This window comes from Malaya genurostris, chromosome 3, assembly GCF_030247185.1.
Source record: "Malaya genurostris strain Urasoe2022 chromosome 3, Malgen_1.1, whole genome shotgun sequence".
Taxonomy (NCBI): domain Eukaryota; kingdom Metazoa; phylum Arthropoda; class Insecta; order Diptera; family Culicidae; genus Malaya; species Malaya genurostris.
The window spans coordinates 241,504,429-241,525,372 of record NC_080572.1 but is presented as its reverse complement, the minus strand read 5'-3'; the positions used below and the strand labels follow the sequence as shown (position 1 = coordinate 241,525,372).

General features: G+C 35.9%; 1 protein-coding gene across 2 annotated transcripts in view; it reads right to left on the bottom strand.

Moving 5' to 3' along the window:
• The window catches only part of LOC131438027 (cAMP-dependent protein kinase type I regulatory subunit), a 173,185-nt gene that overhangs the window by 63,425 nt on the left and 88,816 nt on the right, over positions 1–20,944 (bottom strand). Inside the window, exon 2 of one of the 2 annotated variants that reach the window (XM_058607803.1) lies at positions 9,505–9,745. The exons of the other annotated variant lie outside the window; for it this stretch is intronic. Within the exon in view, the coding sequence (XP_058463786.1) occupies positions 9,505–9,522 (18 nt within the window). The 5' untranslated portion in view covers positions 9,523–9,745. The remainder of the gene's footprint in view (positions 1–9,504; positions 9,746–20,944) is intronic. 2 annotated transcript variants of the gene reach the window in all.

Genomic DNA, 20,944 nt, shown 5'->3' with positions numbered 1-20,944 from the left:
CAAACTATGGATTTAATGAACCATTTGCTAGTATGTGTCGATCATTCAACGTTTGTTCAAATGTATTCGATTTTCATTTGTCCCGCAGCACTGTAAAAAAAATATTTTCAAGATTTTTCGCCAACCAGTTTTCCTTATGAATTGAGGATTAAATTATATATATTTACAGAAGATAGTATGATAGATTAGTTTACGATAACGTGCAATATGTATCATTTGGATAAATGTAATCTGTTGGTACAAAAAATAAATAAATAAATAAATAAATAAATAAATAAATAAATAAATAAATAAATAAATAAATAAAGCAAAAGTGCACGGAGGGGCGAGAAAATTAGCGAAATTAAAAAATTTGCCTAATATGAGTAAAAAAAAGGCCTTCAAACGGTTTAACTTAAGTTATGCACTGACAACTTTAGTGTCGAAAAATAGAGTTGAGTTTGAGTCAGGGACATTTAGGAGGCTGACACGGATAGGAATATATCTTGAAGGGTTGATTTCCTGTGACATATGGTTAAAGTATACTGTCATGAATCTTGTTTGAGATTGAAGCTCAACTAGCCTTCAACTAGGCGATTCAGTACCTCACATCTTATTAGCAGTCGCGATGAAAGCTCCCAAAAACGATCTTTCAATGGAAGAACTCCCGCCACAACTTCAAGAATTCACTCCAGTTTGATAATATGACAGTTTGCAGCGGAACGAAAGCAAACGCATCCATATTCCATCAATGAAAGTATCGTTGTCTGATACAATTTTATTAGATCTTCCGGATGAGCACCCCACCAATGTTGACGAATAAAATATCAAAAAGGTATACTCCAAGGCGCAGGGTTGGAACTGCTCTTTCAAAGAGCTATCCCGGAGATGCTGTGAAACCACACCTCAGAAGCAACTCTATGAAACAACGATGATTTTCAAGTTTTGTGTGCAGGTAAGTTTTTCCTCATGCATGCACGGAAACATTCGGGTTTAACTGGAACCTATGCGACATGATCGAAATTCAGAGTTATCGTACAATGTAGTGAACTGTAACATCGCACACGTTTACTCATTCGATAAGCAATTGCAATTGCAGAAGAAATATTTGGTTCGCCACCAACCTTGCGGAACCACCCCATGCCAACACACTGTGACAGCTTCAATGCCACAATGAACGCAACATAGTGTCTATCTTTACTTTTATCAACGTCACCATCGTCGCCGTTGTCGTCACAGCCGTTCGTTCGTTTCGTTCAACGACTTTCGAGAGCAAAAGCAAGAGCATGTCGCGCAAGTGTTGTTGTTTTTCGTCTCTTTAGAGAGTGGTTTTTGACACAGGCCAAACTAAGCCTACGGAGCTCGCAAGTTCGTTAGTATGAAGAAACGTGATCAATTGAATGTTATGTTGGCAAACAATACCACACACTTAAAACGAGGAAGTGAACACTGAAACTAGAGAAACATTCACCAACAATGGGCAGGACTCTAAATTTTAATGACATTCCTTATTCAGAACGGAATCTTATCCAATCGAAGTACTAAATATGCAAAAGGATGCCTACAGAACAAAGAGCTACAAAGCTTTAGATACAAGAAACTTCAATCACAAAAACAAATCCCATTACCAAGCCTAGAATATCATCATCATCATCATCATCATCACCATCATCATTTTACCTATGGTTTCGTACAAAGTTTTGGGAACAGTCAACACTGCGACTTACTTATTATAATGGCCAGTGACCTAAAAGTTAAAGTTCGGGACCCTTCGGGGTGAAAAATAAATTACTTTCCTACTTTTACATCAACCACATCCTGAGAACAAGGAAAATAGCAACGCAAACACAAAGGCCTCCTCTTGCATTGGGGGATAATTATTCGGGGTCGGCTGCTTAAAAAAAACCCTTAAAGTTTGATTGTCGGTAGGGTTATTTTTTTTGTGAAGCGTCATGGTCGCATCGAATCACACCAAGGCCAGGAAGCTTCGGAATGGGGTTACGACAGTATCCTGTTGGTACCATATCTGCCTGCCTGCCTGCCTGTGTAAGATGCAGTTCATCGCATATAAACATTCAATTAACGAGCACGGTACAGGAGGACCGAACCAAAATGGAAACAAAATTCGCGGCATCCACAAGCATGCATCATGATGCTGATGGTTTCCTATACCGGTTTGATTACTTCCAGTTCCTGTTCGTGTAAGGAGCGAGTAGTGTTTCGGAAGGTTTCAGTACCAAGCAAATGATTGCTATATATTATTCATAAGGTTTTTACTGGACAGTGAGATGATGACTATTCATTTATTTTTAATTGTTTGATACGCAATTTTGTTATAAAAACAATATAAATCATAAATAAACTAACTACATTGGAATTCTATTCCAAATAACTATTTTGAAATTTAAAATGAATTTAGTTTAGAACTAGGTATCATTTTTAAATTAACTTTTGATTTTCATACACAGCCGCACAATTTTGAGATGTGCAAATCTAAGGTATAAAGGAGGCATTCGTGATCGGAATCGATCACCATTGCTTTTAAGTGTTGCCATGGTAAGCCTAAGGTACATTACACCGAAGTTCTACTGAATGAAAGAATGCATTTCAACGTAAAACAATATTTAGAATTTCAATTGAACAAAACCAGTGGTTCGGTGTTTATACAATTGCATGTGCGATACGATACGTAACTACCCCTACTCCAAACCAAAGCATATAAAAGTCAGACGAAAATAACGAAGAACAAATAATACTAGTTTTATTTGTAAACGGTGAATAGTATATTCTAATATATGTAATGTATGGATATTCAACCTGACTTTCAAGAATCACAATGATTAAAATCAATTCCGAATAACTAACTTGTTGATGCTCGTATCTGATAATTTAGCTGCCAGAAAAGCTTCGGAAGGTATTTTTCCTGAATTATTTTGAAGATAAATACTGGTTACCAAGGGGTTAAAAAGTTACGCGGATTACCAAGGAAGCCATGAAAAGTGTAAACGCTTACCTTGACTGACCATATCTCAGCCATTAGTAGTCCGATTAAAAAAAACTGTTTTAATCCACCTAGTGGTGTAATGATGCCTTTCTCATATCAAACGTACTATCACATATAATACTGTGGATTTCTTCAAAATAATTTTCTTCGATTCTTGAAAGAATAACCGGAATCGGTTTAGTTGATAATGACTACCAATTATAGTAGTTTTGAGGCCGATTTAGAATTTTTCACATTTTTGTTTCGCCCCTTTAAGCGATGGTATAAAATTTTTAACACACTTTACCCTAGAATTCCGGAACCAGAAGTCGGATCCGGATAAAATTCAGGAATTTCATACAAGACCGCAGGACCTTCCAAAGCGTAAGTTTGTGAAAATCGGTCAAACCATCAGTGAGGAAAGTTAGTGAGATCCATTTGAGAAAATATGACCACCATTTCCTGTGCCTCCGGAATCAGAAACTGGGAACCAGGATAGCCGGAATAAGTTTGTTTGGCCGTTTACTGATAATGACTATCAAATGGAGTAGTTTTGAAGTCAGTTTAGATTTTTTTTTTTAGTTTGTTGTTTCGCCCCTCTAAGAGATGGTGTAAAAGTTTTTAAACACTTTAACCTATAATCTCGAAACCGGAAGTAAGATTTAAATGAAATTCAGATGTATTGTAAAGACCCATAAGACCATTAATTTGAATCTAAGTTTGTTGGAATCGGTTACGCCATCTCTGAGAAAAGCGAGTAAGTAATTTGAAATTGGAATTTTTACACAATTCAATTTATAATTCAGGAACCGGAAGTCGAATCCAAATGACATTCATAAATTTTGTGAAGGACCATAATATCATTCATTCGAATCTAAGTTTGTAAAAATCGGTTACGCCATCTCTGAAAAAAAATTGGTATACATATTTTGATTTTTCTTGCACATTTTACGTCGTAACTCCGAAACCGGAAGTTATATCCAAACAAAATTCAGAAATTTTGTATGGGCTATAGGGGCTTACTTTTGAATCTAAATTTGTGAAAATCAGTTCAGCTATCTTCGCGAAAAGTTGGTGCATTTATTTTCACATTTTACCCCATAATTCCGGAACCGGAAGTCGGATCCATATAATATTCAGGAATTTTGTATGGGACCACAAGACCTTTCATTAGAATCCGAATTTGTGAAAATCTTTACAGCCATCCCCGAGAAAAGTTAGTACAGAAAAACGTTACATACACACACACACACAGAAAGGCCGATTTTTGAACTGAGGCCCAGTGGGTCAAGAGTCGAGTGTCACCATCCAACTCAGTTCGTCGAGTACGCAAAATGTCTGTGTGTGTATGTGTGCGTCAGTGTATTTTACAAAAATGTGCTCACGATTTGGTAATAAACAAACCATGTCAACATAATTGTAGAATTATACGGCTATTTGAATCGATTTGGTTTGATTTTTCCGTGTATAAAACACACTCCCGAAAATCAATTTTTTTCACTTATCAGCCTGTAATTCCGGAACCAAAAATCATACCCGGATAAAATTCAGTGAGATTATATGGGATTGTAAGACCTTTCATTTGAACCTAAGCTTGTTAAAATTGGATGAGCGGTCTCAGAGAAAATCGAGTGCGCTTTTTTACTTCATTTTGCACATCTTATCCCGTAACTCCGGAACCGAAAGTCGGATCCATATGAAATTCAACAGCATGCTTCGTTCCTTTAATGTCTTTAATTTGCATCTGAGTAGAAGAAAACCGGTTGAGTAGTCCCTGCAAAAATCGAGTTCACATTTTAATTTTTTTGCACATTTTACCCCGTCACTCCCGAACCGGAAATTCGACCTGGGTTAAATTCATTAGCAAACTATGGGACCAAAAGGCCTTTCATTTGAATCTAAGTTTGTAAAAATCGGTTCAACCATCACCGAAAAAGTCGATTTTCGCAAACTTATACTCATATAAAAGGGTCAACGTCTATAAAAAATATACTGCTTTTGATCTTTGTTCGAATCTCACTTCCGGTTCCGGAACAACAGTGTTTAAAATTTTAAACCGTCAGCGAAAATTTAAAAAACGAAGAATTCCTTTAAAACTTGGATCAAAGCTGTTAGAAAATAGAAAGTTTATGCCAAAACCAACTTTTTTGTTCTTATTGAATATTCAAATAAATTTTTTTTGAAGAATCCCTAAGTAAAATTAATGAAGACATGATTTTGATACAAACTATGAAAAACAGAAGAAATTTTTTTCAAATTTCCGAAAAATTTATATGTACACAGCAATTTAAAAATATGTAACATTTGACACTGTACAAGGTATTCAAAGCTAACGTCTTAAGCATTTTTACTCACCAATCTTTTGAAGTTAGTACCAAGTAAAATATGTGCACGGAGAACCCGCAGATCACAAAATTACAATATTGCAAATGTTGTTTCCCTTCCTGGTTGTTTGAACTTAAATTTTTGTTGTTTTAACTATCGTTGATTTTGTCATAACTATGAATGGTAAATGAAATTGCTGTATTCAAATGCTGTCACTTGATTGAGAACGAATACAGTAAAAATTCAATTCACCACAAATGTTTCATGTTGAAAATTTTCAATGGCAAATGAACGTGATTTATGTCAGTTACTGTATGCAGAAGAACGTAAGAGGTAATTGTAAAACAAGTTTTCCGTGGATTGTATATGCCTATTCCATGCCTATAAATATTGTATAGTATAAATGTTTTAACTTCATCTCTGAGTAATGTATTTTCAGACAGTTCACGTCAAATGTAATCAACTACGCTTAACGCTTAAAAGTTGCTGCTAGAGTGAAGTGATAATATATTTATATTTTCTTGTAAACGGAATTAGAAATGCTCTTCCAGTGAGCCATCCTGTAAGTGGAGTAAAAACTTTTTAATGTCCTGTGAACATTTTGATGGTTAGTTCCATCTTCGGGACTATAATCTATTGTTGCATTTCTACATCATTTGTAAGTTTAGTGTTAAAGCTATAAGAAGTTACATAAGCAAACTTTCGTTGTTTAAATTGTGAACGATTACCTGCCCTCCGAAGAGACTAACAGTAAAAAAATATTTATTGCAATAGGCATCTTAAGATTAAATAACTGAATATGTTAATTGTTTGAAACAACTAAGACTGTTTTTGCTTTCATGCATTCACGTAACTTTGCTGGGATTGTGTCATTGCTCAGTTGCACGAGTGACACCTTATTGAAACGTGCCATTTTCCGCTTAGGGTGCATGTCATTTCTCAACTGTAACGTTTCATTACACGTTTGTGGTGCGTGTCTTTGCTAGGTGTCATTGCTAAACTGCCAGTACGATAAATAAAAAATGACAGTTTAGTTAAAACAATAATCGATTGTCTGTACCAAGTTTCAACCAAAAAAATTGAGAAAAACAACTAGCATTGTAGTTGTTTTGCGATCGCTGGCTTTTGCGTGTGGAGGGAAACTATTTCCTGTTTACTAGAAATATTTAAAAAAATTGGTATTTTCATATAAATTTTGAAATCGTGGAAATAATTTCCATTTGTTAATCATAGCTTGTATTCAAATCAATCCAAAAGTACTTAGCTGTTTGCTCAGCATTTTTAAGATAGTACCAAGTATTTCTAAAATTTCTATGAAAATATGTTTTTTGAGATATTTTGAGAAAGTTCAAAACATAAATTTTGAAATCTTGTAAATTCAAAATCAAATCAAATGCAATCTATTGGTATATAAAACTACATATGTCATCGCGTTGAATTTCAAAATAACAGTGCACAGCGGTCTGAGACCACAATTTAGGGGGACAACAACATGTGTGGGATAAAATTTCATTCGAAGAAAATAAGACATTTTCTTGTAAATCGACTTAAATTTTTAAAAATCGATTTTTTCGATTCGGAACATTCACTAACTTTTTGAAAACCACTCATAACGACCCTTTTTTCAGGATTTGTCAGTTTTCCACTACAGTCATTACAAAAAATCGTAGCGTTTTTCATTGATAAGAAACACAATCTTTGGAAAAATTAAAAAAATATCTCCCATGTTATTTTTTTAATAATAATTTCTTGAAAGTATTTTTTTTTTAATGAAAAAAAGAAAAAAATGTTTACCTCAACTTTAAATAAGTTTCAAAATTACCTATTTTTGAACTAGTTTTATCCAAAATTCAGTTGAAAAAGTTCTATCTGAATGCACCTGCCACGAGAAAAAAAAAGTTCTAATTGATTCCACAAAATATTCAAAAACTACAAATACCACAAGTGAAAATTAAAAAAGCTAAAGCTAAGAAAACTAATTTTAGGAACACCCTAAGTTGCTTAATTAAAATAGCTGTACATAGAACATTGGTGTCTTCAGCAAAGCTGCTTAATATTAGTTGATCTACAATTTTGCCGAAGCGAATAAACCTTTATCTTAACACATTCGAGAAATAATGAATGTATACGACAAAATTATCTTGCAACACAATAACATACAACAAAACACTTTGAATGAAAATTTCAGATTTTCAGATTACTCACAATATTAAGCATTTGCCACAGGTGTCATTTATTTTACGTTTTGCATTCAGCTTATCAGTGCATTAGCAGATTATGTTGAACTGCTAATGCCACCTCGCGGATCAACATAATCCGCTAAGCAGACGTGAGGTATTTGCTATTTACAAAGCACCTATTTGCACCGAAGTGTAATATCTATCCTGACGTGCCAAAAGAGCAGAACAAATTCACGGCATGCTGTCTGCCAACTGATTGTAGATATTCAGGGGTTTTGGTACCTCATGTGTACCGGTTTGTGCTAAAGTGCACATGACTAATTTGTTTTTTTTTGTTTACGTTTCGCATTCGTTTCGTAAATAGTAAATACTTTACGTCTGCTTAGCGGATTATATTGATCCGCGAGGTGGCATTAGCAGTTCAACATAATCTGCTAATGTACTGATGAGCTAAATGCGAAACGTAAAATGAATTAAATTGCCATGTGCTTTTTAGCACAAACCGGTACACATGAGATACCAAAACCCCTGAATGACCACAGGTGTCAGTTTTTTTTGTTTCGAGATTCGATTCATCACCTCACCACTATGGATCGATTTTCAGATAGATCAGTTCCTTTCCCAGTAGGAAAAATTTTCGAGTTCAAAAAACCTCAGGGAAATATTTTATCGCAATTTTATTTTCCTGTTAGTTTACAATCAGTTTTGCACTGAGTATTGACGAAGTGATTAACCAAAATTTTGACTGTTTTACGTTATAACGAACTTAATAATGTAAAGTTCGTTCATTTAGTTCATCCGTTAGTTCATTTCAAAACTTTGTAGAATTCAGTGAAAAGCAACTAACTGTGACATCTCACACTAGAACATGGCTCGAAAAATTGATTTGATTGAAACGTGAATCGTCACTCGCTGGATCGAAATCAAGTGCCATAAAATCCTAGGTTAGATGTCTTATTTTTCGATATAGCGTTCAATGTAGACATACGAAGAATAGATGCGCAACAAAAACGATTATATTATCAATGAGACTCACGTACTTTTTGGCATTGTTAATATTGGTGTTGGTCGTGGAGCTGTGGTAGAGGCTTTTATCCCTGATAAGGGAGAAACTGCTAAATTTGACCAAAAACTAAGACCATAAGAAGCCAAAGTACTCTCAGGTTAAAAGAATACGAGATAGTCCAAGCGGCGTTCAATCTGAAGTGCAATATGCTGGGGCAGAGACTTCAGAATAAATTGACTCAAACGGCACGTTCCCCGTATGTTTTCGGGGATTTGCACCTTCTTTTCTTTGAAGTGAGTGCTAATTTTCGGAGTGGGACTGTCTCAAATTTCGCAAAAATCGAAACAAAAAAATTTGATGTCAAATGGAAAAGAATTGCATGAAATGTCGAGATGAGTGTTACCTTAAAATATAGAAAAATATCGACATTTGGTTTCAGATTTCCAAAATCGAAAATTATTGAAATTTCCGTAATATTAAAAAAAAAGATTAAGCTCAAATTTGACAATACTTTTTTTTTTTTTAAGTGCTTCATTTAATACTACCGCATTACGAAATTAGAAATGACCCTTTTTTTTATTACCAACGTAAGATATATGAATCACTAGTTTTATTAAGTACAAAAACGTACGTTTTAGTGAACTGGGTATGTACCACAAATGCCGGAAGAGCGAATGGTTTTCGGCATATTCAGAGTTTTACTACCTATAGTATTGGAGCATCTGGTTTCACAATTATTTACATACTCACAACGAATTTCGTTTATGTTCCCGTCGATCGCCCTTCTTCTTAAGACAAACCTGTTCTTTTGAAATCGTTTTGTCTACACTTGATAATAAAATTCGGACTTACCTAAAAGAAAAAAAGAAAACGAATAAAACATTAATAATTTGCTTAATGAGAGTGTGAGTTTAGTTGACCAATTTGTGTTAACTCATAGAATGGTTAAATGGTTCATGGTTAAAATGTCTTCCAGTAGAATAAAGTTAAACGCTCACTTTATTATAAAGGTTACACCATAATTCACTTACCAGTGGCAGTGTCAACATGATTGTCTCCAGTCGAATGATTAAATTAGTTATTACGAACTGACTTCTGTTCTAAGTTTAAGATTCAACAAAACGGAATTCACTTTTATTCACTTTATTGGAGTATCGTCCTTCCAATCTCACTACCACCAATGTCCAATAGTCGGCCCTAATATTCCGTAAGTAATTCAATTATCGTTTCCGACGGATTCCGGTACCTTCTGAACGCCATGTCGGCAGTTTTCTGAGAGAAAAAAATCAAGCGAAAATCTAACTTTTTACCACGCCCAACAAAAAGTGACTTGAACTTTTATTTTAACAGAAGAAGAAGCTCCGGTGATCTACTCGACGGTAATCGAACTGATGATGGGTAATTTTAGTGCCATACGGCGTCGCCAAAAGAGCCAGTCGTTTTTCGTCTTCCCCAACGACGCACACAATAGCCATTTTCTATTGGAGTTATTTCCGTTGTAAGAAAAAAAAAGCCTGTCACCAAATGGTGGCGTTATTTCCGAGAAGGCCGTTTAGATAATTTCCATTCACGCATATAATCTTCGTTCAGACTGTCTGAGGCGAACTGATAGTAAGCAGTGTAGGAAAATATCCTCGACATCGAGCACGGACCTGGTTAACTGAAGGCGAGAGGCGAATAGCGAACAGCTTGATCGAAACATCGCACCTGACGCCATAACATTGGTGTGATGATGATTTATGCAAATTGGAATTATAAATGCGAATCAGTAATTTGAATGTGACAAAATCGAAAGCAGTGAACATTAAGTACCATGCGTATCCTTCGAACAGACTCGCAGGAGTTGAGTGGTGGCTAGCAAGAAATAATGTTTCATTGAATGGGATGACAAAAATGTTGTCGACATAACTTCGATGGGTAGCCCTTGACAGGGAATCTTTTGAATAAGGTAATCTACAGGCAAAAGCAGAAATTAAACGAAGTGTAATTTACGTTGTGATAAATGAGATGGATAACCCCCCGTTAATCGTATCCATTTTCTTGTGTCCACCGCTGCAATTCAATTTATATATGGCAGTTAAGCACTGCTCTTAAAACTCACAACGGTAGTATCCTGAGGACTCTTATGAAAGACTTCCTATTATTAATGGTCACTGGGAAAAATTTATTCCCATCATAGTCGTTGTGAGACCACAATTTACGCTTGATTAGTTTGAGTGAACGTGGTCCCTAATTAGGATTAAATTATCGTAGAACGAGAGCAGCCAAAGCCAGAAGATAGAAATGGATTCTAACGAGGCATATGTACCGATATAATTTAAACTACAATACTTAGCCATTAGTCCACGAAGATCCCGGTTATGATATGTGTTTAGAAACGCACACAAGCCTGGTATTACATTCCTGTTGTGGAATTTGACCTTCTGTTTCAACAGACTTCGCAGCCGATTCAGAGTGTACAGAACCATTGCATGGCTGGTGCTACGATTCTACTGACACTACGAATCCTTCCAGGTCGGGGCTCGAACATACGACAACTGGTTTGTGAGACCAGTGTCCTATGCATTGAACCGCCAACCCGGGACGAAATGCAATGGAGCACAAATATGTTTAGGAATACAGCTTAGATAACGTAGATACTGATACTTTTTTTGTAAAATACATCTGAAAATTTCCTCGACTAAGTACATTAGAAATATCTGCTAAATGATCCTATCCATTCAACTAAGGTCTTCAATTTATTCTTTTCATTCTCGTCACTCGAATAAATCAAAAGTTTCTCAAGACAGTCTACTGCTGTTTGCGCTATTCTAAAATGCGACGTCCCCAACAGATTCAATCTTATTGATGATTTCACTAAAACAAAATCTGATTTGGCAAACGATTTGCAGCGGCAAACATAAAACTTAACTTTCTGTTTCAAACTGCTGGTATATATCCGTAGCAGATTTGTTTGTTGTTCATAAGCCAACACTTTATGGCACAGTTTCATAGAGTACGATCTTTGCTCCTAGTCACTTTTCGGAACCGGAAGTCAGATCCGGATAAAATTTCACAGCTCACTATGTGACCAAAGGACCCTAAATTTCAATCCATTTTGGAATAAATCGGTTTAGCGGTGTTCGCGAATATAGAGAGAACTTTTCTCATTCTTTTGCACATCATTTTACCCCATCAATCCGATGAACCGGAAGTAATATCTAAATCAAGTTCCGTAGCAGGCTATGGGGTAACAAGATATTTTAATGAAAACTTAGGGCATATTCAGTAGTGTTTTAGTTCTAGATGCATAATTTATGCCATTTACAAAATTTAAATCTGGATTTTATAACAAGAAAAACTGGCAGCCACAACAGTGTTTTGCTCGTGTTTCAAATATACAAAAAAAAAGAACGGAATTTTAGACAAGTTTTAAATTTGACAGAAGAACTGGTCGAATAAATAAAACTAGAACGGCTTGCTGGGGATACGTTTGTTCCAGTTTCTGTTCTATTATAGATCTTCCATATAGAACTTCTAGCTGCTGAATTTGCTCTTAGTGTGCGAAAAATGTTCCATCGGTTTCCGAGAATGTCGAGTGCCCATTTTACCAATTTTCTACACATTTTACCTCGTCTCTCCGGAGCCGAAAGTCAGATCCGGATAAAATTCCATAGCACTTATATTTTAATAAAAGTCGTTTTAAATTTCGACTTGATATTTTCAAAAGATTATAACTAAAAACGGATTATTTCACATTGCTAATTACATTTAAAAAATTGAATATTTCATGTAGACAAGTCCACGTTTTCAAAAACAAAGATATACAGGGTCCGGCACTCGAAGTGTAACCAATTAAAAAGGCCATAAATTCAGTTTGGAAAATTACTTTTACTTAATTCAAAGTACAAAAAATGTAAAAATAATACAAAATTCAGAATCGATTCACTTTTGCTCGATATGACCACCTTTTGCCTTGACTTGATGACTTGAGAGAGCGAAGGAGTTGCTTCGTTTGGCCGAATGTGACTTGCAGGTATTTTGGCCCACTCGCGGACAATAACTTTTTTCAGCGCCTCGAGACTGGTGTATCTTTTAGTTCGGACTTTGCTCTCCAAAATGGCCCAAAGAGAATAATCCATTGGATTCGCATCTGGTGAATTCGAGAGCCATTGTGTGGACGTGATGAAGTTCGGAACGTTGTTTTTCAGCCATTCTTGGTTCACTCGAGCTTTGTGAGACGGTGCCGAGTCCTGCTGAAACGTCCATGGTCTGCCACCGAAATGTTTGTCTGCCCACGGCTTCAAAGCAACCTCCAGAATACTTTCCCGATAATATGTCGCATTTACCTTGACGCCAGGCTCGATGAAAACGATTGGAGAGCGCCCATCTGCGGTTACAGCGGCTCAAACCATTATCTGTTGCGGGTGCTGCCTCCTGGTGGCCAATCGATGACTCAAATTCTCGTATGAACGGTCGGTCAAGTAAACCCTATCGTTTTGAGAGTTTACGAATTGCTCAATTGGAAAAATTTTCTCGTCAGAAAATACAATGTTCGGAAATTGACCGCTTTCGGCCAAACGAAGCAACTCCTTCGCTCTCTCAAGTCAAGATTTTTTTTTTCGCGTTCACTTTTGGCAAAATGCTTTCTTGCGCTTGTAAACAATACAACTCCGAACTGTCATTTAGCAAATTTCTAGAGAGCTGATGCCCGTGCTGCGCGAGCGGTCTGAAGTTGGTTATACTTCGAGTGCCGGACCCTGTAATTAAACCATGTAGCACCCTCTATCCACAAACCAAACTTTTTATTGAATATTGAATAAGAAAAAGTTTGTTAGGGCATACAATCGCATAACCTTTCCAATTTTCAAAGTTAATAGAAATCCTTCAATAGTGTCACTATTTATGTACCATTTAATTCCACTATTTCATTGTCACGTTATTACACTTTCACAAAGTCACTATATTTTAATGAAGCATAACAAACGTTACAATACAGATACGCGTATTTCGGAATGTTAAAACCGATACACTGAAGAAGGATGTAAATAACATTCCGAAATACGCGTATCTGTATTGTAACATTTGTTATGCTTCATTAAAATATAGTGACTTAGTGAAACTGTAACAACGTGACAGTGAAATAGTGGAGTTGAATGGTACATAAATAGTGACACTATTGAATATATTTCGCTAACAGCTCCAAGTGAAAAATAGAAATCCTTCATTTTTACCAATTTTACTCTAACTGACAGTTTAAAATTAAAAAAACACATCTAACCCTGTTGTACCGGAACCGCAAATCGCATCCGAACAAAAAATCAAAAGCAGTCTATTTTCATAGACATACACCCTTTTATTTGAGTATCAGTTTGTAGAACTCGACTCAGCAGTCTCTGAGAAAATGAAGAAAGTTCCGTTTTTGAGTTTTCGACCAATATTTTCGTTACTCCCGAAACCGAGTGCTGGGAACTGGTATAGCTGAGAACGGTTCGTGCGGCCAGCAACTAGCATAACCTATAAATCGAAACAATTTTGAAAAAAGTCTAGAAAAATTTTCATGTTTTTTTTTGCATTATCGCTCTGTATGACAGGTTGATATAAGTTGTTTGAAAGAATTTGTATTGGAGATAGTTTTCCAAAAATTTTAACCCTTTATCTGCCATATTGGTGGAGTTAAAGTGGTTCTTCTGTTTTTCATTTTAATTAAATTTTTCAAAAGCTGGTAAGCAAAAAAATTGAAAAAAAAATCAGGAATGTTTTAGGCATTATGGGAAACCTTTCTGATTTTTTTCTGAATTTTTCAAAATGTATTTCATGTTAAAAAAATGTTCGAAATTTCCGTTTTTGCCTTTCTCATATAGAAAGGTTAAACAATCACTGTGAAAACCGACTTTTGAACCGAATGTCGATTGGTATCGACTCAGTTCGTCAAGCTGCGCAAATGTCAGTGTATGTGTGTGTGTGTGTGTGTGTGTGTGTGTGTGTGTGTGTGTGTGTGTGTGTGTGTGTGTGTGTGTGTGTGTGTGTGTGTGTGTGTGTGTGTGTGTGTGTGTGTGTGTGTGTGTGTGTGTGTGTGTAACAAATAATGTCACTCGATTTTTTCAGCGATGGCGTGACCGATTTTCACAAAGTTTGACTCAAACGAAAGGTCTTATGGGCCATAGATCGTTATTGAATTTTATCCCGATCCGACTTCCGGTTCCGGAATTACAAGGTAATATGTGCAAATCTATGAGAAAATGCGCACTCAATTTGCTCGGAAACTCCTCAGCCGATTTTTACAAACTAAGATGCAAATGAAAGGTCTTGAAATTATTTGAAAAGTCCCCGCAAAGTTCATCCAGATCCGACTTCCGGTTCCGGTATTACGTATTACAGTGCGATTAGTAAAAATTTTAAAATTTATTAGATTCACAAGCGATGGCGAAACGAGGAGCACATTTTTATAAAATTTACTGGTAAATTCATCTATTTGGCAGACCTTGTTAGTTGGTGGATATATATACTTCAGGATACTTCAGGACTACTGTTTTTTTTTTGTGCACAGTTTCCGCTTCCGAATGCACCGATAATAGTGGAGAAAAGCTCCAAAAACGAAACTTCGATTTCTCAGCAACCGTAAAACCAATTTTCACAAATCTTGACCTAAATCAAAGCTCTCAGTGTCTTAAAAGATACTGTACAATTTCACCCAGATTCGAGTTCCGGTTCTGGAATTATAGGGCGATGAGCATCAAAACTTACAAAACTGTCATACAAAATTATGGAAAATCGGTACGTGCTGGTACGGAAGAAGAAGAAAACGAACCCGCCTGGCACACAGCGTGCATTGTTCAATTTTGAATAGCGTGCAGGGTTGCTACATTCGAATCTATATTAACTTGACATATCTGTTTACAAATTGAAAAAGTAATGATAGTTTATAACAGAAAGTTTTTGATTTTATACAATTTTGAAAAAAAAAAATCTTCTTAAGTTTACGTTTCGTCTTCGACTCATCAGTGCGTCAGCAGATTATGCTGACGCAAACCCCCGGATCAACATAATCCGCTGAGCAGACGTAAAGTCAATGCTATTTGCAAGACACTTTTTTATTACACAAAGGAGTGTAACGTCTAAACTGACGTCTCGAACGAAACAAGTTTCGGCTTACTGGCCGTACAGAATCGTCTAGTGATGTTTTTGGAAACATAAGTAATATGAGAAAGGCACCATTACACCACTAGGTGGATTAAAAAGGGAAGACTCTAAATTACTTATCAGTTCAGTATATTGAATACTAAACATTTGTCAACCCATTAGTTCTGAATCATGTTTCCTCACTGGTGCTTTTTGCCTTTCTCTATACAAAGGTATTAGAATTGCTGGAAAAACCGACTTTCGAACGAAGCCTCAGAGACCCATAGTGTTATATACCATTCGACTCAGTTCGACGAGATCGAAAAATGTCTGCGTGTGTGTATGTGTGTGCACTTTTCGAAGATATTTGAACGCGCTCAATTTTCTCAAAGATGGCTGAACCGATTTTAACAAACTTTGGCTTGTTTGAAAGCTACTGTCGAACCATTGATCAAGTTCGAAGATCAAATGGTTGTGACTTTTGGTTCCAGATATATGATGGTATATGTGACGTAACCGACAAAACACGTTGATTTTTACCGCTCTTATATATATAAGAGTGCCAATATTTTGGGATCACCTCTAATTTCGTAAAGCGCTATTGCTCAAAAGTTTAAGCACCTCGAAAAATGTCCTCATGCAAAATTTGAGCAAAATCGGACATGCGTAAGGGGTGCTGCCCGGCGGTTAAGGTTTGAAAATTTTCGATCTTGAATAAGCACCATAGGGGGGAGAACATGAAATTTCCAAAATCGAAAATTTTTTTTGATGCCGAAACTCTTAAAACTGCATGAAACATCGAAATTTAGTGTCATCTCAAAAAAAACTTTTTTGAAAAGATCAACTTTCTGGGACTTGATATTCCCAAAAAGTCGATTTTTTCAAAAAAAAAAAAAAAAAATTCGAGATGACACTAAATCGCGACGTTTCATGCAATTCTAAGCCTTTTGGCATCAAAAATTTTTTTTAAATTTTTTTTCGATTTCGAAAATTCCACTAAGTGGACTGAGAAGGGTTTTTGCCTTTCTCTATAGAAAGGTATTAGAATTGCTGGAAAAACCGACTTTCGAACGGAGCCTCGGAGACCCATAGTGTTATATACCATTCGACTCAGCTCGACGAGATCGGAAAATGTCTGTGTGTGTGTGTATGTGTGTATGTGTGTATGTGTGTGTATGTGTGTGCACTTTTCGAAGATATTTAAACGCGCTCAATTTTCTCAGAGATGGCTCAACCGATTTTAACAAACTTGGGCTCGTTTGAAAGCTACTATCGGGGCATTGATCAAGTTCGAAGATAAAATGGCTGTGACTTTTGGTTCCGGAGATATGATTGTATAAGTGACGTAACCGACAAAAAGCGTTGTATTTGAACGCGCTCAATTTTCTCAGAGATGGCTGAACCGATTTGAACAAACTTGGACTCGTTTGAAAGCTACTGGCGGGCCATTGATCAAGTTCGAAGATCAAATGGCTGTGACTTTTGGTTCCGGAGATATGATTGTATAAGTGACGTAACCGACAAAAAGCGTTGTATTTGAACGCGCTCAATTTTCTCAGAGATGGCTGATCCGATTTTAACAAACTTGGGCTCGTTTGAAAGCTACTGTCGGGCCGTTGATCAAGTTCGAAGATCAAATGGTTGTGACTTTTGGTTCCAGATATATGATGGTATAAGTGACGTAACCGACAAAACACGTTGATTTTTACCGCTCTTGTATATATAAGGGTGCCAAAATTTTGGGATCAACTCTATTTTCGTAAAGTTCTAGTGCTCAAAAGTTTAAGCACCTCGAAAAAAGCCTTCATGCAAAATTTGACCTAAATCGGACATGCTTAAGGGGTGCTGCCCGGTGGTAAAGGTTTGACAATTTTCGATCTTGAAAAAGCACCATAGGGGGGAGTACATGAAATTTCCAAAATCGAAAATTTTTTTGATGCCAAAACTCTTAAAACTGCATAAAACATCGAAATTTAGTGTCATCTCAAAAAAAAATTTTTTTGAAAAAATCAACTTTCTGGGAAAATTTTCATATTTTTTCTAAGTCCCAAAGAGTCGATTTTTTCAAAAAAAAAAATTTTTTCGAGATGACACTAAATCTCGACGTTTCATGCAATTCTAAGCCTTTTGGCATCAAAAATTTTTTTTCGATTTCGAAAATTTCATGTACTCCCCCCTATGGTGATTTTTCAAGATATATGAAAATTTCACTAAGTGGACTAAGAAGGCTTTTTGCCTTTCTCTATAGAAAGGTATTAGAATTGCTGGAAAAACCGACTTTCGAACGGAGCCTCGGAGACCCATAGTGTTATATACCATTCGACTCAGCTCGACGAGATCGGAAAATGTCTGTGTGTGTGTGTGTGTGTATGTGTGTGTGTATATGTGTGTGCACTTTTCGAAGATATTTGAACGCGCTCAATTTTCTCAGAGATGGCTCAACCGATTTTAACAAACTTGGGCTCGTTTGAAAGCTACTATCGGGGCATTGATCAAGTTCGAAGATAAAATGGCTGTGACTTTTGGTTCCGGAGATATGATTGTATAAGTGACGTAACCGACAAAAAGCGTTGTATTTGAACGCGCTCAATTTTCTCAAAGATGGCTGAACCGATTTGAACAAACTTGGACTCGTTTGAAAGCTACTGGCGGGCCATTGATCAAGTTCGAAGATCAAATGGCTGTGACTTTTGGTTCCGGAGATATGATTGTATGAGTGACGTAACCGACAAAAAGCGTTGTATTTGAACGCGCTCAATTTTCTCAGAGATGGCTGATCCGATTTTAACAAACTTGGGCTCGTTTGAAAGCTACTGTCGGGCCGTTGATCAAGTTCGAAGATCAAATGGTTGTGACTTTTGGTTCCAGATATATGATGGTATAAGTGACGTAACCGACAAAACACGTTGATTTTTACCGCTCTTGTATATATAAGGGTGCCAAAATTTTGGGATCAACTCTATTTTCGTAAAGTTCTAGTGCTCAAAAGTTTAAGCACCTCGAAAAAAGCCTTCATGCAAAATTTGACCTAAATTGGACATGCTTAAGGGGTGCTGCCCGGTGGTAAAGGTTTGACAATTATCGATCTTGAAAAAGCACCATAGGGGGGAGTACATGAAATTTCCAAAATCGAAAATTTTTTTGATGCCAAAACTCTTAAAACTGCATAAAACATCAAAATTTAGTGTCATCTCAAAAAAAAAATTTTTTTGAAAAAATCAACTTTCTGGGACTTAGAAAAATTTTCATATTTTTTCTAAGTCCCAAAAAGTCGATTTTTTCAAAAAAAATGTTATTTCGAGATGACACTAAATCTCGACGTTTCATGCAATTCTAAGCCTTTTGGAATCAAAAATTTTTTTTCGATTTCGAAAATTTCATGTACTCCCCCCTATGGTGATTTTTCAAGATATATGAAAATTTCACTAAGTGGACTAAGAAGGCTGTTTTTATTTTAGATTAGCATCACTGTTCTCATACAAATAGGCATCGCAAATGTCAAGCACTAGTTTGGAAAAATGATGCTGACTGTGTGACATAAACACTGAAGCATGCTTTTGTGAACTACTCGAATCAATTTGAATCAATTGGCGTCTAAAATTATTTTATAAATGTATGAAACATATTTTCATGAGACTGTTATGAAAGAAGAGAAAGGCATTATCACACCACTAGGTGGATTAAGAAGGGTTTTTTTAGATTAGCATTACTGTTCTCATATAAATAGGCAACGCAAATGTCAAGCACTAGTTTGGAAAAATGATACTGACAGTGTGACATAAACACTGAAGCATGTTTTTGTGAACTACTCGAATCAATCTGAATCAATTGGTGTCAAAATTAGTATCCGAAATTATTTAATAAAAGTATGAAATATATTTTCATGAGACTGTTATGAAAAAAGAGTAAGGCATTATCACACCACTAGGTGGATTAAGAAGGGTTTTTATTAATTACAACCGTCAGCTGACACACATGTTCACTAGTACATTCCCTGCATTATTGCTAGGTAAATCGTGTCAGGCGTACGGGCGTGTGTAAATAACATTAGGAATGAAATTCTTTTATCATTATTAATTACTTCAATACCCAAAACCTGAACTCAAGTTGTAGTATTTGATTCTGAAGGTGAGTGATTTATGATTTCAGAACTAAATACAATGCGTCTCCATCTGATGATAATTTGATGGAGATGGAGCATGGTTTTTCTATTCATTTATTTTCTAAAAAGTCTTATATTATACTCGTCTACATTTTATAAAAATCTGAAAATAATAAAGCGTATTTATTTATTTTTTATTTTTGATGTAAATTCTAGAGTGGTACCAAAATTGAAAGCGCGAATTAAAAAACCAAAAGTTTTGAGCACTTTTTTTCACATGAATAAATTTAAAAAAAATCTGCAAAAAAAACCATAATGCCTAAAATATTTCTGATTTTTTCAATTATGCCAAAGAAATTTTTGAAAAATTTAAATAAAATGAAACTCAGAAGAACTAGGGTAACAGAGGTATTTTGGCCCGCTTTAGGATCGATTTTATTTTGGCCCACTTTGTAAAAATATCCACCAAATGTTTTAATATCTTTGAAAAATCCTTCCGCAATAGGTAATTTAATGTGATTAGCTTCAAACTGATGCAACATGGGTTACCTAAGATCGATTGAATCCATATAGTTTGTTAGGTGGGCTTACATATATGAAGTGGCCAAAATACCTCTGTTACCCTACCCTAACTACACAAATGCCATATTTGTTAAAGGAATAAAATTTTAGGAAAATCATCTCCAATACAAACCCTTTTAAACGGCTTATATCAATTAAGTTTATGTTTGGGAGCAGTTTTTATAGGCAAACTCGGATACACTTTTTCATACACACTAACGGAAACGGAAGCCAGATCTTATGAAAACACAATACTTTCCATTTAAATCCGATACTGCGTTAGGTCTAGCCGTTCTGAAGAAATTGAAGTGATTTGAGGTTTGGAGAACACGAGCACTTTAACGGTACTCCCGGAACCAGGAACGATGATCCGGTGTACACAAAATCAACGTATTTGGTGATCAATTAATCATGTCTGCCTAATTGAAGAATTATACGACTACTTAAATGTATTTGGTTCGACTTTTCCATGTCATGTATAAAAACAATCAAATACTTCAAATACTTATCAACCTGTAATTCCGGAACCGGAAGTCGTATCCGGATGTAAATCGTAGAGTTATACGGGATTGTAAGACCTCTCATTTGAATCTAAGCTTGTTAAAAAAAAGAAGAGCGGTCTCAGAGCAAATCGAGTGCACTTTTTTAGTTAATTTTGCACATTTCACCCCGTAACTCCGGCGCCGGAGCAGGTTTTAATTTGAATC